General features: G+C 44.1%; 1 protein-coding gene across 1 annotated transcript in view; it reads left to right on the top strand.

Annotated features, from left to right (window-relative positions):
- The window catches only part of UNC13C (unc-13 homolog C), a 421,885-nt gene that overhangs the window by 254,787 nt on the left and 148,932 nt on the right, over positions 1-18,166 (top strand). Inside the window, exon 18 of the mRNA XM_032796690.2 lies at positions 541-674. Within this exon, the coding sequence (XP_032652581.1) occupies positions 541-674 (134 nt within the window). The remainder of the gene's footprint in view (positions 1-540; positions 675-18,166) is intronic.

Raw genomic sequence — 18,166 nt, 5'->3', positions numbered from 1 at the left:
TACTTCCAGCTAGACAGTAGTGGTCAAAATATGGGCTTATGATGAGGGGAACTATATAGGGACTTCATTATTTGCTGGATTTGTTATTCATGAAAATGGATTATTTCATTTTCAAAAAGATATAGAAATTTCTGGGTGTATTTTTTTTTAATTTTATTTATGTGAATCTGTTTTACTGCAAAAAATTCAGAATCTTAAAACAAGAAATGTTCCACCTTGCTGCTTCAGGTTATCTGATATAACATTTACTCTGTATGTAAGTATTTGCATATAGGCTGTGATTCAGTAAAAACACTAAATGCATTTTAGTCCATTCCTATTCAACAAAGGAATTAAGAAGGTGTTTGAATTCATGGGATTTGGACACGTGCTTAAAGTGAAACACATGCTGGTGTTCTTCCCTGAATTGGGGGCAGAGTACTATATGTCCCCTTCTCTCTCTCTCTCTCTCTCTCTCTCTCTCTCTCTCTAGCAATGATGAATAATTGAAACCACACAATTTAGATATTTTCCCTGCATTTTGTTAAATCTTGTTAACAGGGTAAGAAGCAGGAAGTTCCTCGGGAAGAACAGGGACCAACCACTAAGAATTTGGATTTTTGGGCCCAGCTCATTACTCTGATGGTTACCATCATTGATGAGGATAAAACCGCATACACACCTGTCTTGAACCAGTAAGTACCCTCCTTTGGAGATTTGTATGAAAAATCAGGGATTTAATGAAAGGAAATACACTGGACCTCAGCATTTTCAGTTTTGATGTGATTAGATTTGATTAAGTGGCAAAACCTGAAAGACAGTAGCTTCAAACTGCACTTGGTACACTCTTTAAAAAACTGCTCTCTTTCCTCAAAAGCAGAATGTAAAAACAGTGAAGAAAATGACAACTAATCTCCTCCTCCTGCTCAACTCAAAAATAGAAATGGATAGAAATAGACATGAGCTGAGTCCTTAAGGATATTCCAAAACCAAAAATCCTGACATCAATAACATCTTAAATTTCTGATCCTGCCAGCTGAGATGGACCATCATGGCCACGTGGAGCCCCCCTGTAATTGTCAGGGCCCTACCTCTGTGGATCTGATTGTAGAATCAGGATGGAGAGTTAGGAGAAACCAGGGTATTTACCTGTCACTTCATTTCTAAACCCCAAGCTTTCCAGTAGTGAGTTCTTATATGTCTGACAGTGGTGAGTAATAGGAATTTCATGTTCTCAAACATTTTTCTCCACAACTTTTGAGAGTACTAATTTTACATATTTTTGGGGGGGCAAGAAAGCATTGTGCTAGAGCACTTTGAATAGCACCAGTCAACTGTGTGATTGATGAGACATGGCTTGATTGCCTCAATAGTGTCCTTGATTCACAGTGGAATTCCCCTGGGCTTCAGTGGGGGTCTGTGCAGTTTGCAGCCTCTAATGTGATTTAAGAGAAACACGCTCTTTAAGTGAATGCAAATCAGAAGAAAAACATGTTGTTCAGTATTTAAATAGTAAATATTCTTTTTCTGTTAGGCTCCAGACTAATTTAATACTCGTTTAACTACCTTACAAGTAAATAGAGGATTCTTCCAGGTCTGTACAGCTAATGTGCTACGCAGTATCTCATATAGCAGTAGCTGTCAGCAAAGAGAAATGGATACTTTAATGAAAAAGATCAGTGGACCCAAACCAAAACTCTGGATTGAAATATACCTGAGTTTTGGGAAATCAGGATCTATATCCAAACCCTGAATCTCTGGCCCATCTCTAAATAAGAACTTTCTACTCGATTAGCAATTTACAGTATATATGGTGACAGAATTCATCTAAGAATTCTGTTCTACAGTACAGAACTCTCAGAAGACCCACTTCTTGTAGCACTTAAGTATTTGATGCTGTGTAAAACTTTGTGAGGTGTTATTGGGCTAGTTTCTAGGAATTAATACAGAACCTACCTTCTGTTCTCTGCATGTTGAATCTGGTATGAAATGTTCTTCTTTGGCTGACTCTGCAATAGTTGATGAAGAATATCTGTTTAGTCCTTTGCAATACTAGCATCTAATTGAGGGCCAGGATCCCAGTTAAAAAAAATAACTATGTGGATAGGAATCTTGTGCTTAGCACCACATCAAATATACAAAAGAGATGGGCCCTGGGGTCATACAATTTAAATAGAAAGACCAATTGGTATTCAGTTTTTTAACTTTTGAAATGAAATTATACAATATTTCTTTGTTTGGATTATCTTTTATGGAAGAAGTGACATGATTAAAAAGTATGCTGTAAAATGTAATTGATATTTGCTAGATAATGTTGTAGAGCCACATAACAATGCCAGAGAAACTTACTGGATATACTTTCCATACTTTTTTCTGAGGGAAATTTCCAGGCTAATCTTATCAGAGACTAAGGAGCTGAATGCTTGTAGTTTAAAAGCTCTGTTGTGCTTCCCAAGAAGCAGTTTTAATAGTCAGGCACTGGGTTTGCCAACTGAGACTCCAAAGGGGTATCTCTAATTGTAAGGAAAGGATTGGAATTTCTGATCTAGTTTAAGATTTCAATTATGGGTATAGTTATCATTAATAGTTAATATATGTTTAGTTTGATATTCCTGTATTTACTTAAGTTCTGGCTCTTATAGTAATACCCTGTTGTTTTGTTTCAATTTGGGTTCAGTTTTCATTTTCTAAATTTGAATATTTATATGTAGCCCTATGTTAGTGTTAAACACTATGAAAACAGTCCAGCTTTTTATGTTTTTCCTTTACTTGTGGATCTGCTTTCTTCAAAACAATGGAGGGAAGAGCGTATTAAGTGGCTGCATTTAAAAACTCACAATTTACTATTATAAGAGGGATCCAGGCAGTTGACCTGTAAACCTGAGACATTTAAACATTCAAAATAAGTGTTAAGTGAATAAGTAGTGACAGTGAAACCTAATTTATTCTCTCTATTGACAAGTTCCACCAAATAGCTTTGTATGAGTTAGGGATTAAAAACTGTCATGCAGGTGAGGAAGATGATTTTGGCAGCAGGGTTTTGGATGAACTGAAATTTTATAGTATTTCTGTGAAAGTGACAGAGAAATTGGCAAAATGATGGCCCAAGAGACAGAAATAATTGTAACAAGAGGAAACAAAATGAATCATATATAGCACTGTCATGGAGGTCTACTTGGCTCCCTGAGACGTGAAAATTCACGACTGCTACATGAAACACTAAAATGCGTAAAGTAATATACAGTATGTTATGTGGTCAAATTGTCCCTGTGGAAAAATGTATTGCTGTTTAGGGGCCAAATTCTCTAGTCCTTACTTGAAGCAAACTCTTTCTTCCTTCAGTAGCTTAGAGGTAAATGAATAAACTTTGCTTCAATAAAGACTGCAGAAGTTGATCCTGGTTATTATTTTTCATTGGTGGTGTTTGGTTATGCAGAGTGGAGTCTTTAAAAAGTCAGAACATGTCAACAATTCTCATGCTTATCTCATTTTCCGTATATGGAAAATGTTTGTATGGGGAGGCAGGTGGAGGGGATTTTCCTCAGCTTACTGCTCTGTGTTCCAGAAAATGTTTGGATACAGGGAACATAGAGAACAATGCCCTGTAGCAGGTTGGTTACCCACTCCAGCCGTGACAGGGTTGGAGGGCTGGGAGAACAGCCCAGGCTGAGTGGAAAGCAGGCTCAACTGGGGCCATGCCCCAATTAGGGACCAGCTGGCCCTATAAAAACTTGAGCCAGAAGCTCAAGCAAACAGTCTCTCTCTGGCTATAGAGGGAGACAGGCCTAGCTGCAGGGAGCTAGAGACAGGGTACCTGAGTGGAGCAGGGCTGGGGAAAGGCAGAGTTGCTGGGGAGCTCCAGCCTGGAAAGCCCCGGGCTAATAGGTACTGGGGGTTGCAGAGGGCAGCCCAGTGATAGGCAAAGGCAGCAGGTCCAAATCCAACCTTGCCAATGATGAGTAGGCTGATACTGCAGTCTGCCCCAGGGCGTGGGGGCTATACAGTGACTGGCAGTAGCTGTATACTGAGGTGAGGTGGGGATAATGGGTCGGGGGGTCCCTGGGATGGGGAGACGCTAAGACTGAGGGGTTACTGCCAGGGGGCAGCACCCTAGATAACAGGGCACTGGGTCTGGGAGGAACGTGGGGGCCAGTGGTCAGGCGGATCACCAGCCTGCAGGGGGTGCTCCAGGACACTGGAAGAGCTAATTCCTGGAGATGACCAGCAGGGGGGTGCCGCAGGGATGAGTCCCACACACTTACATGCCCCCACAATTACAGGAAGCCCAAATCCCAGAATCATTCAGATATAGGAAATAAAAAGTACATTCAATGATGTGTAAGCAGCTAGAACACAGACTTCACAATGCATATAAGCAGGGCCAGCTCCAGGCCCCAGCACGCCAAGCGCGTGCTTGGGGCGGCATGCCGTGGGGGGCGCTCTGCTGGTTGCCGGGAGGGCGGCAGGCGGCTCTGGTGGAGCATCCGCAGGCACGCCTGCGGGAGGTCCACCGGAGCCGCGGGACCGGCGAGCGGCAGAGCGCCTCCCCACGGCGTGCCACCATGCTTGGGGCAGTGAAATGGTTAGAGCCGGCCCTGCATATAAGGGTGGCAGATATAGAACAAAAAGTGTCACCTAGATACTATGGTGATGGGGGACTTAGAAAGGAATATAATAGTAGTGAACTGGAAGTGATTGGCCTATACTCCACTATGCAGTGTTGGGGAGGATATGGCCCATTTAAGAGCTAATTATGCCCCTATGCTTGCGGGAGCAGACTGAGGCTAAAGATGATTCTCTCAGGAGCAGTTCACTCAATAGAGGGTACGGAATGGATAGGAAGCATGCCCTCTTACATGCTGTCTCTTCAATGGATGCCACAGAATACTGTTATGGTTGGTCGTGGTTTTGGATGCACTTACTGCTCCTAGTTCAAACTCCAGTAAGAAAATACTTTTCCTCCTTTTGCCTGAGCAGTTAGCCAAAATCCAGGGCCTTGCAGGGTAGCCTCCATTAGGATAAGAAATCAACAATACAAAATTGGTATATTCTTGCTGTAAGTGTGTTTGTTTACAAGAATGTACGTAGTCTTGTTTTCCTGAACACAGTAGAAACAAGCAGCAGCCAGCAGTTTCATTGCTCAGAAATCCCCAAATCTGTGACTCCAGTAAACTCTGTACCCCAGAAACCCTGTTTCTCTGCTTCCTCTCAGGTAGGGTCACACTCACAAATCCTTCTCCAGGCTTTTTCTGCCTCTAGCGCACTCAGCCTACAAGTGATATCTTAGCCCCTACATTTGCAACCAGTGGAACCCCTCAGTGCACACAGCTTAGCCTAGTGCCTTGGGCATTCACCCCTTAGCCCTCAGCTGTTCTTACTACATAAAGGGGATTGATTGGTCCTTCCGTTGAGCCTGAAAGTGTGGCACACTGTTGGATTTAATGAGGTTTCTGTCTTTGAATCTTTCAGCCTAACACTAGTCATACAAAGAAACCCTTGCAGTCTTATTTGCTTGTAGAGTTCCAAAGACATTTCAGTCCACCAGCTTCAGACAGTGTGTCTCATGAACCTGGTTCACCTTTCACTTACCTGCACTGAAGTCAATTTAGTTACACCAGCATTGAACTTGTGTAAAGGAAAGGAGAATCAGGCTCTATGTATATAAATCTTATTGTTTTGTATCATCTCAGATATTCATAAAGTGAAATTCTTCACTGATGTTACCCCACTAACTTCAGTGCAGCTACACCAAGAACTAATTTGACTTATGAACTTTCACATTTTAATTTAGAAAATACAGCATCATGTAATAATCCTCATGTCATATCCCTTACATTTTAGAAGTGTTTTTTTGTTTAGTTTTGGTTGATTTTTGCAAGTGTGTGTGTGTTTGTCTATGTATTTCTGTATATCATGAAATTTGTTTTGAATTCCTTCTAACTTCTGGCCTTGAGCAGATGCAAATGCTAATAAATTAATGGTAACAGTGGTTATTCAGCAACTCTGACAAACAGGTCATGTGTTCATAGTCTGAAAACAGAATATTTGTGTTTTCTATTTCTGTTCCCCCTCCGACATTTGATATCAAATATAAGAAATGCCAGAGCTACGTACAATGACAATTGAAAGTTGTACCTATAGTTGTCAAATACTAATTTGGGCATAATGTAATGCCATGGAGAACTGTAATATGCCAAGGGATTTGTAGGAAGCAGCCTCCATTTATAAAATGCTATTTTTGGTGCCTACTAGCATTTTTTACAGTGGACACGAGAAGCCTATGATTTTTTCCATCTTCAGGGCCTAAGGCAGGGGTGGGCAAAATATGGCCTGTGGGCCAGATCTGGCCCATCTAACATTTCTGTCTGGCCCGCCATGACTCCGGCACAGCAGGGCGCTGAGGCAGGCTGCCTCCATCCATGGCCCCATGCTGCTTCCGGAAGCAGGCAGCTGCTGCTGGCATGTCTCTGCGCACCCCTGGCAGGGGGGTGGAAGTGGCTGTGTGCGCTGCCCTTGCCTCCAGCACTGTCCTCACAGCTCCCATTGAACCAGCCAATGGGAGCTGTGGGGGCAGTGCTTGTGGGCGCGGGCAGTGCACAGAGACCCACTGCCTCCCTCCCCACAAGGGGCATGCAGAGATGTGTCAGCAGCAGCTGGCCGAAGCCACTTCTGGAAGCAGCGTCAAGCTACCTCATGCAGGCAGCCTGCCTGCCTGAACCCGGCTTTACCACCAGCCGGAAGCCACCTGAGGTAAGCAGCTCCCAGCCAGAGCCTGTACCTTGCTTCCCCTCCTGCACCCCAACCCCCATCCCAGGTTAGAAACCCCTCCTGCACCCAAACTCCCTCCCAGAGCCCACACCCCTCACCTTCTCCTGCACTTCAACACTCTGCACCAGTGTGGAGCTCCCTCCTGCACCCAGACTCCCTCCCAGACCCCACACTCCCTCCATTAATGTAGTAGATATGTGTGGCCTGTGACGTCTTACCAAAATTCGTGGAGTGGCCAGGGCAGACTCTAGGATTTTTGCTGCACCAAGCAAAAAAATGTTTGGCTGCCCCCCACCCCAGCCCTGGGCTATCACTGCCCCTCCTCTGCTGCTGCCCCAGCCTTGAACTCTCTCTTTCCCCCCCTCTGCACCCCTTGCCACCCCAGCCCTGGGCTCTCCCCCCACACCAGTGCCCTCCCTGATGTGTACCCCCTGCTGCCTCAGCCCTTGGTTCTCTCTTCCCCAGCCCCCCGCACTCCCTGCCACCCCAGCCCTGGGCTTTCCCTCCCCACCAGTGCCCTCCCCCCTGCACCCCCTGCTGCACCAGCCATGGGCTTTCCCCACCACACCGGCACCCCCAGCTGCCCCAGCCCTGGGCTCCGCCCCCCAAAGTGACCTCCTCGTTCACCACAGCAATCCTCGTTTACACTTGCAGTGGGGATCAAACTGTTTCTCCTATTTTTATTTCACTTTAGTATAACCCCCCCCCCCCGCAACCCCGTCTTTAGTGCTCTAAATGCACATGGAAGGCATAGGGACTAACCCTCAAACCTTGAAAGGGAAGGGGATCTAGTAAAGAGGTTTCAGGCAAAGGAGCGGGTGTGGGGGTGCTTGGGGGCTCTACACTGGCAGAGAAGCGGGGTGTGATGTGCTCGCGGAGGAGGGTGGAGGAGAAGATGTGCAGGGGAAGGGGGAGGTGCGGGAGGAGAGGGCTGGTGGAGGGTACAAGGGGAGGGGGTTCGGTGAAGGAGCGATGGGGGGAGATACAAGTGGAGGGGCTGTGAGCGGGATAGGAGGTGCAATGTATGAGAGGGGCAGGCGTTGACAGCTGCTTCCCCAGCCCTGTGCAGGCAGAGCCGAGAGGACAGGCACTGACCCCCAGTTGCCCGAGCTGCGGGGGTTCCTCGACATAGCAGTAGCCCTAGTTGCCCTGCTCAGAGCCGGGCTCTGCCTCTCCCCTCCCCGGCACTGTGGGGGCCTAGGGCAAGCAGCGCAGGGTTCAGGTGGGGGAGGTGCGCAGCAGGCTGTGTCCAGGGGCAAGAGGGGGCAGCTCTCTGGCAGCTCGGGCTGCCCAGCCACTAGCCCTGTTAATGCGCGAGCCAGGATCCGCGCCCCTTGCCCAGCCCGGCAGCATCCTGCACAGCCCACTCGTGTGGGGAAACACTGCGCCACCCTGGGGAAACAGCAGTGGTGGCAGCAGGACCCTCCTCTGTTCCTGCATCCTGGGTCCCGCTTCCCTCCCTCCCCAGCTCCTAACACACTCTGGGAGCCCCTCTCGTCGCCGCAGCCTGGGCTCGGCTCCAGGGGATGATGCTCTGGCTCTCCAGTGGCAGGGCTCTGGCCAGGGCTGGCTCCCGGCTTTTTCTCGCCCCAAGCAAAAAAAAAAAAAAAAAAAAAAAGAGGCCAGAGTGGTGCCCCTTGGAAAGTGCCGCCCCAAGCACATACTTGGAGCGCTGGTGCCTAGAGCTGGCCCTGGGAGTGGCCCCCCTGTGAAAATTATTGCCCACCCCTGGCCTAGGTATGTAACCCTTCTGCCAGGTGGACCCAGCAGCAGCCAGGGTCAAGTTCAATATCTAGGGGTTCCTTTCCACCGATCCAACGCTGAACCACCTTGAGTGCCCACCCAGTCACCTGGGAAATTTACACATCACCCCTGGGTGCCCCTTCCCCACTCGCAAGCACAGAGCCTGAGTGTAGAAAAGAAACTTTTTATGAAAGGAGGGAAGTAACTTGGCATTAATTTGGGGAAACACTGCAAACATGGTTCATAAACAAACTGTGAGTAAAAGACCCACCCCAAGTAGTTTGGGAAGCGTCCTTTTCCCCTCAGGTTCTTAAGTCCAGCAACCCAAAAGTCCCCTTCACATGCCCAACCCTTCTCTGCACCCCACTCACAGTTGTTGCAGACTAGAGTTCAGAGGTGCATCTGCAGAGTGCAGACCTAGAGTTCAGAAGTGCATCTGCAGAGCTCACCTCCCATCCTGGATTGGAGGTAAAGCAGGGGGGAGGGGTAAGAGGTATCTTATTCGCTCATCACACTTCTCTGCCACTGCCCTACCAGCTGCCTGTTCGCGGCTTCCACCACCTCTTAAGGCTTGTCTACACTGGCACTTTACAGTGCTGCAACTTTCTTGCTTAGGGAGTGAAAAAATACCTGTCCTGAGCTCTGCAAGTTCCAGCACTGTAAAGCATCAGTGTAGACAGTGCACCAGGGCTGGTAGCTAGAGCCCTCGTGGAGGTGGCTTTCTTAGAGCACTGGGAGAACTCTCTCCTGGCGCTCTGCCACGATCACATAAGCCATGTAAAAGTGCTGCCACGGCAGCGCTTTAGCATTGCCAGTGTAGTCTAGCCCTTAGTGCAGTGATTCCCAAAGTTGTTCCACTGCTTGTTCAGAGAAAGCCCCTGGCAGGCCAGGCTGGTTTGTTTACCTGCCGTGCTCGCAGGTTTGGCCAATAGCGGCTCCCACTGCCGCGGTTTGCTGTTTCAGGCCAATGGGAGCTGCTGGAATCGGCACAGACCGAGGAACATGGTAGCTGCTGCTTCTAGCAGCTCCCATTGGCCTGGAGCAGCAGAGAACTGCGGCCACACGGAGACACGATCGGCTGAACCTGTGGACACAGCAGGTAAACAAACCAGCCCGGCCTTCCAGTGGCTTTCTCTGCACAAACCGCGGTACAAGTTTGGGAACCACTGCCTTAGTGATTTTAGCTCTGTGCAGGAAACACAGTCCTATCACACCTGGTTTCAGCTCTGATTGAGCAATTAAAATAACAAAAGAGGTTCCTAATGATGCCTATTTAGCTCTATTCTTTGAACAGTGAGGGGAAACAGGTTAAACCAGGCTAGGGAGGACTCTTGAGGGTGTGCAGTCTGTGGACTGGCATTTCTGCTGCCACTCCTTTACTTTCCTATTCGAGCTCTTGCTTTACCAAGATTCTTTAAACTGAAAGTGACTCTCTCCTTTGGCACAGGTTAAGCACAGTCCTTTTCTGTATTCCCACAATCATTACAAACATTGGAAACCATATTTCACTACCCCCACATTCAGCACTAACATAATTTGTGACTCAACACCAGCTAAGTTGATTAAAATGAGCAAAACACCTCTCCATCAGCTGAATATCTAGCAAATCTAAGGCCTTGGCTACACTTGAGAATTGCAGCGCTGGTGGTGGCTTTACAGCGCTGTAACTCACTCCCCGTCCACACTGGCAAGGCATATACAGCGCTGTATCTCCCTGGCTACAGCGCTGCTTGTACTCCACCTCTGCAAGAGGAATAAAGAGTATAGCACTGCTGCTGCAGCACTGGGGTGCCAGTGTAAACAGGGAATAATCTTAGTAAGCTGTAACTGACCTCCGGAAGCTTCCTCTAATCCTTTTAAGTAAAGATTACTCTCTTTGTTTTGTTGTGATGCCTCTCTTTATTTTGTTGTCAACTCTGGGTTCCCAGAGCTGCTTATCTAAAAACACAAACACAGCTACTGTTTGCTGTGACAGAGCAGAGGCAGGCATGGGGTCTCCCTTTGGAACGCCAACAGCTAGTGTTTGCTTGAGGATAGAAGCAGCGCGGCAGGCAGGAGGGAGGTGGGGGTCTGTTTCGGGGAGCGGCTGCTTATCTGGTCTGTGAGGAAAAAACGCTGTTTGTTATCAGTGAGTGAGAGAGGGGCGGGGGAGGGGGTCGGAACTTGCAAGGCAGGGAGCTGACTCAATGTCGGCTCCAAAAATCCACTCACTTTCTCCCCCATGCTCCCTGTCACACTTCACCCCATCCCCTTTTGAAAAGCACTTTGCAGCCACTTAAATGCTGGGATAGCTGCCCATAATGCACTGCTCCCAATCCCACCGCAGATGCTGCAAATGTGGCCACGACAGTGCGCTGGTAGCTGTCAGTGTGGCCAGACTGCAGCACTTTCCCTACTCAGCTGTACAAAGACAGGCTTAGCTCCCAGTGCAAGTGTAGCCATACCCTAAGTAAAGCAGGAGCAAACTGTATTTACATAAACACACCCAAGGTCTCTTTTCCCTCTCCCCGACCCCCAGGCTAGCTGTCAAGCATTCATTCAGACCCTGCTTACAGGTATTAAGATTAGGTTATAAAGATGACAGTTTAAAATATTACATGCACAAAATATTTCTGAAAGCAAAATAATCTGTAAAGATTATACAGTGTTGAATAGTGAAAAACAGATTAAAAGCTCAGTCCTCCTGTGCAGATACATGTTGCTGCATATCTTGTAAAATTATAATTTGTGCATTTTTGCACAAGTACAGTAGTTCAATTTATAAGCAATTGGCGCAGAATATGTATTCCCTAAAGTGAATATGTTATCTTATGAAGGATTGAGTGGGATTTTTCTCCTATAAAATATGTTCAAGCAGTAGGGTGACCAGACAGCAAATATGAAAAATCGGGATGGGGTGGGGTGGGGGTAACAGGAGCTTATATAAGAAAGATCCAAAAATCGGGACTGTCCCTATAAAATCGGGACATCTGGTCACCCTATCAAGCAGTGTATTTGTGACCTATATACTCTGGGTCAAATATGAAGGCTAATTTACCAAGCTGAAACTTCCCATTCTTGCTTACTTCCCATTTTTCTCTGAATATTTAGTTATTATTTAGTGTATGTATTAGTTCGAACCAGATCCCAGACCCTGCAGTGGATAGGACACAGAATTAGGATTCAGGAGACCTGCCTTCTAGTCCAGGCTTTGCCACAGACTTGCTATGGGACCTTGGGCAAGTGACTTCCATTCTCTTCCTCTGTTTGCCTTCCAAGGCACCATCTGTCGTCCTTGTTCAGACTGTAAACTCAGGAGAGCAGTGATTGTTCCTTACTAAATGTTTTTACAGCACCTACCACAATGAGCCCTAATCTCACCCCTATGCTATACTATAGTACAAATAATGGATTATTTTTTAGTGTTGCATGTGAGTAACCTTAGACATCTGAATAGTCACACTGGAGTCAGTTGGACTACTCATGTATAAAATTACTCAAGTATGTAAATTCTGGCAGGATTGTGGCCTACTATACTAAATACAGAAGCTTCGCCAAAGGAAGAGAGTCAGGCAGCGGTTGCATTATAGCGCTGCTTATGTAAATAAAACCTTCACCACAGTATTTGCAATCCCAGTGGGACATTTAGATAATGGAGGCACAGTTGCAAAGCTTTTACTAGCAGGTTTTTTTTCCTTTTCTCCTTCTTCAAATATTTGATGGACATATTTCAACAGAAGAACAGCCTACTAGAAAATACTGTTTTTAAATCAGTTGATTTTTTTCAGATTGCTGCACATGCTCTGTGGCCAAATAAAAGTTGTTTGTTTACACGTGTTTTTACAGTCGTGAAATTCTTAGTCAGACAAAATTCCCAGGACAACTGAATGGTCTTAACAAGTGGTGATTAATATGGTCTGCCTATTGTATTTAAAAATTGTTAGCTACTGGTAAACTTCCATGTACTTTACACAGAGACATATGATACAAGTGGAGGAAGAAAAGTGTAGTCATGTCTATGGGTTTCCTGTAACCATAACTGCCTGCCAATCACAGGCTTTTTTTAAAAGAGCCATTTGGTTTCTTTCTTATGTTTTTTAGGCTTTGCATCTTCTGGCAGATGCCCAAAACAGAAAATAATCAAATGGGCACACTTTAAGCACTGGAAATGGGATCCAGTGGTGGTATTTTGGAAACAGAAATGAAAAACCCCATTGAGCTCCGATCTTAACAAACTTTCATGCTTACAGGGTTATCTTGCACCTCTGATCCTGGCCTTTTTCAAGTGCCCCCCTTTCAAGTAACAGGCTACCATGCCTTCACTCCTCTCTGAGTGCAATCCTGTAATTCTCCCATTCACAGCCAAGGTCCCAAGGCTACATTACTCTGTTTACTAACTGTGTTTCCTCAGCAGGTCCAACTTGGTTAGCACTTGCAAGAGGCATTCTTTTGGAAGTTGTGACCTGTAGGTAAATGCAGTGACTCAGAACAGCTTCTTCATGATGAAGATTTATTTATTTATCCATAGAAACAGCATTCACAGAGCAAAGGGTTAAAACAACAAAAATCTTGCATATGTATGTCTTATTGAAAGCTTAACATTTCCTTTAAGGCTTAGGCAGGCCCAACTTATCCCAGGTACATTTGCTTTGGGGATTATCTCTTTCTCTGTGGACACTGCCTTTCTGTCCCTTGTCTTCTCTAAACTTAAGGAAATGTGTCTTTTTAAAACCAGGCAGGCACCTTTATTCTCTGTGTCCTCAAGTTGGGGACCCCTTTGCTTGTCCATCCCAGTGGGTGGAAGTAGACAATCCTAGAGAACAATCCAGTCATTGTATCGTAAGTGTGGGTAGATAGCTGGCTATCTCAAATCATTGTGCTCCTTTCCTGGGGACATACGAGTAAGTGCTGCAGGAAGTAAATCTCCTGATGCCATATGGCAGACTGTACAAATAAACAGAGGAAGACATAATAATCATAAAAATAATACAGATATCTCCCACGTTCTTCACATAAGCACTCTTGCCAATGGAATTAAATTGGATGTTCTATTAAAGATAATAATTTTCCAATTGTTTTTGGTTGCTCTAGTTCCACAGTTTTGTGTCCCAGTGTAAATGCAGTCTCAGTGTCACTACAGGCCTGCTTGTCTTTATACCAACATTGTAAATGGTAGTATCACTGATACAGGTGGGATCCACTGAGTCAGCACCTAATGTTGACCAGGCTGAGGTGTCTAGTGATATTTGTTACAATGGACATTGAATTGGTTGATCTCCACTCCACTGATACAGCTGTTTTCAGCGCCTCATGGGCCTTAGCTGCTCTAAAATTTCCCACTAATGCTGCCATTGGTTTGACTCCTCTAGTGCTAGCAACAATATAAATAATGTGCCAGGGCTTTTAAGTACTGTGGATGAAATCCTGGCTCTATTGAAATCAGTGGAAGTTTTACCATTGACTTTAATAAGGCCAGAATTTCACTCTGTCCTGTAGACCTGCTCTGACCAGGGTTAGATGACATGGTGCGAAAAAATGCCTGTCTGAAGCTTTGTCAATACTAGAGCTCCCACCTTTCCTACCACCAATTAAACTGACCCAATGGTAGGAACCGTGGGAAATGTTTGGCCAAAAAGCCTATTTGTAGACATTCCCTGGGAGAAATGTAGAGGGGGCAGCTCTATCTGACATCCAATATTAAACATAGCAGATAAGTGACTTAAGGCATTAACTAAGATCTTATTTAGTAATATTCACTCTTTTCTGAGAAATTTGTCTGTTGTAAAATAAATGGGTAACTTGAAACTTTTAAAATGCACATTGTCTGAACTCTCGTGTTTGTATGCAAAGTACATAAATGGTTGCTGTATTGGAACAGGAAACTGTCAGGTTATTTAGTTTTCATTTTTATTTAATATATGGAAGTCCACAGGTTTACTTACCTGTTTTTTTAATTGCCTTTCTTGACCCTAGGCACTTGTGCAAAACATGAAAATTACCAACAAAATAAATGTCACCAAGCAAATTATCATTGGCATTCAAAACACTATACAGCTGTAAACTCAACTGTCCTCTAGTAATTAAGAACTCTGCAAGGGACCAGCTCCTACCACCCTTACTTGCACCAAGTAGTACCTTACTCTGTGAATAGTTAATTGAAATGAATAGAGCTACTAGTGCAGTGAGGTATACTCAATGTGAGTAAGGGTGGCCAAATCTGGCCCAAAGATAGTAACTATAATATCCTCATCCCATCCCTTCTAAGTCCTTTAAAAAAGGATGAGCTTTGTAGTAGAGAATGAAGAAACCCAGGCTTTTTTGCACCAATGAGAAAAGAGAATTCTAGAGTCAGGGACCATTCCCCTCCCTTGCCACTACAGAGAACTGCCTGCCGTCAGCCAACTTTCTTTTGTATTAAGGGAATTCTAACTTGAATCCACCATTGATTACAGGTGGAACTGGAGAAGGAGAGTTGTTTTCTGTGATGGTTCAGGCCTAAATAATTTAGATCTTTCTAGGTCAAAACCGATATTTCAAATTTTATTTGGGAACTAATCAATAGTCTTGGTGTAACATACTCTTTGCATGAGGTTTCTACTTTTTGGCGATGTAGATGGTAGATGTAGATGTAGATGGTATTTGTTAAAAATATTTTTTGTTTGCTGTAATGCAGCTGGATATCTATAACTGGAAATCCTTTCAGGGGGTGGGGAAGAGTCTCATGTACAATCTATCGTATAAGTTCTAGAAATAATAGACACTTGATAGCAATGCAGGAGATGTTATTTCTGAGGTGTTCCCAAATATTGACAAAAGTGAACACAAATTAATTACAAAGACCAAATCAAAGCCTGTCTTTCATGGGCAAATACATAATAATAGTAATACCTAGCTTTTATTTGGTGCCGGTCATTAGTAGGTTTCAAAGCACTTTATAAATGAGGTAAGTATCATTATCCCCATTTTACAGATGAGAAAACAGAGATGTGAAGTGATTTGCACTGAAACTGGGCCCTGAATTACCAATGTGCAACTATGATTTCCATTTTATTTCTTAAACAGATCAGATTATGTATCTAAATCCCAGTGTTACCCTACAGGAAATATGACATTGTAATGGGGATCCCTATTACAGTTTAATAATACTTTTCTTTTATATTTATTTCTAGTAAAATATTTTGGTTAAATATGCAAAAGTTGTCATTGCTACTGAAAACAGGAGAGATGAAAGAACAGTGTCAGATTTTCTGACAGTGCCATTCTTCATCTTAATATTCACTAAAAATAAAGGAATGTGATCATCTTGTGATGTGACTCCTGAATCTGGTCTGACTTTGTCACTATACATTCAATGATCAGGTAGGTCTGACAACTTTAAATTCAATGGTATATCTCTGAAGCTTGATACTTCTGCTCTTCTGGTATTGTATGACACTAGTTAAGAGCTCTGCCTCACTGCAAAATAAGTAAGCAATGAAGTTCTCATTCTTTGTCCTTTTAATTTTAAACTATGTAATTTTATGTTTCGAATCCAGTGAAAAATGCCAAAAGATCATCTGACTGACCATGCGAGGAAACATGATTATGTGAAATGGTACCATCTTACTCAATAGATATCCTCTCAAAGTATACTCTGCATTCTATCAGCGTGCACTGGTGACAGAAACAAGTCTACTGCTTTTTGCACATTATCCATCTAGTGCCAACACAGCCAGCTGTCTCTCAGGCCAGGAGTAAGTTGCATAGGTTTAATTTAAATAATTTTAAACAAATTTAATCAAACCACTGCAAACTCTCCTGTGGACATTATTTCAGTTTGAGTGCCTAGTTGCCATTTAGCTTAAACCAATTCCTATTTGACTTCAATTAAACTGAAATAAATCTGGGTTAAAGCAAATAAAAAGTGCCCACTCAAGCTTTTGAACCGGTTAAACTAAAGCAGTTTCAAATCTCACCTATAGTTAATCTGATGTAACTTCCTTGCATGGACAGGGCCTCAATAGATGAGAGAGAGAATGTCTGATATGTAGAACCTCATAGGTAAGAACACCAGAGTTATGAACTGACCAGTCAACCACACACCTTACTTGGAACCACAAATACGCAATCAGACAAAAGTAACCACTAAAAAAAAAAAAAAAAAAAAAGCAGCATTTTTCTTCTACATAATAAAGTTTCAAAGCTGTATTAAGTCCACATTCAGTTGTAAACTTTTGAAAGAACAACCATAACATTTTGTTCAGAGTTACGAACATTTCACAACCTCCATTCCTAAGACGTTCATAACTCTGAGGTTCTACTGTACTGTCCTGGTTTACATGTCATCAGCAGGAGAATCTTTGCAAATGGTTATTATAAATGGCAAAAAACTTTGTTAATGCAGAATTAAGTTGACAGATGATACTTAGTGCCTTTTGAGAACATCAAAGTCAGCAAAAATCAACTGAAAACCAGGGAAATACAGAGTTAACTCCCTTCTTCCCAATGTCCCACCTCTCCCCTCCCATTCCACGTCTCCCCCCATCTCCTTCCAACACCTGACACCCTCAGCCCTTCTCCTACCACCCATCCCCATTTATCCCGCTCCCCATAACTGCCCTTTCCCTTGCTGCACCCATCTGCCCCTATTGCTGCCTACTTTTCCACCTCAATCACTTCCCCTCCCAGTGAGCATTTGTATGTGTGATATTTATTTTCTTTTCAAAAAATAGTTTCCTTGCCTTCTGATTATGCTTCTGTATTCAGATTCCATTTCACCAAAATAAATAAACAAACAAAACTTTGACAGAGGCAGATTGTAGCAAGAGGTCTCCTTTTTTATTGTTGTTATTTCAGATTTCTACCTAGAGTTGGGATTTAATTTACAGTACCTCCTTGTTGCTCGGGTTCAATGTCTGTAACATTCCTCCTTGAGCTATTCAGGCCCTGTGAGTCATAGCTAGTTTTCAGCCTCCTTAGAGTGTCTCTCTCTGCACCTGCTCAGTGTAATCTCTGGCATGCACCAAACTGGAGAACCAAACTCCTTGTCTAATTAGCCAAAGAGCTAATAACGTTGTAATGGGATTTCCCACAAAGGGCTACTGGGTGAGGTGCACTCTGTTGAGGTGACCCTTGGGTGTCTGAGACCCTGGTGTGGTGATCTCAGCCCTGGTTTGATCTTTGTATGCAGAAAAACGTTGCCAAAATACGTGGCTGTATCTTGGATCAGTGACTGAACCTTATACCCCCATGAGGCACACTAAGTTTCAAGACAATGTTGCACTCCTGTAGATACGCATTTTAAGATCCTATTTCGATTTGCCTGTCAAGCACAAATGTCCAAATCAGACGTGTCTATTTTTGATAAAATGTGATAATTCTATGTTCATGTCTCTGAAGTATAGCTAAGTTAGATATTTATTCCTGGTATGTTTTTATTTTATTCTTTTGGCATTTTTCTTTTTTGTTGAATAATCAGTTCTTCAAACATTGCATGCTGATTATTGCTCCCACTGTTGGAGTACCAGAGCCATAACAAGCATCTAGCTGGCCTCGACATCTGTGCCCATTTCTACTGATTTAATTTTCTTGTACCTATGGGCCATTCCAGTTGTCTGTACGTTGCCTTCAGCTCATTGCCAGAATTGATAGTTGCATCCTATTTCCCCCCTTTGGGCCATTAGTCTAGTTTATGCCATAGGTCACTGTCATTAAGGTC

The sequence above is a fragment of the Chelonoidis abingdonii genome, chromosome 9 (assembly GCF_003597395.2).
Source record: "Chelonoidis abingdonii isolate Lonesome George chromosome 9, CheloAbing_2.0, whole genome shotgun sequence".
NCBI lineage: Eukaryota > Metazoa > Chordata > Testudines > Testudinidae > Chelonoidis > Chelonoidis abingdonii.
This window is presented reverse-complemented; position numbering and strand designations above follow the sequence as displayed.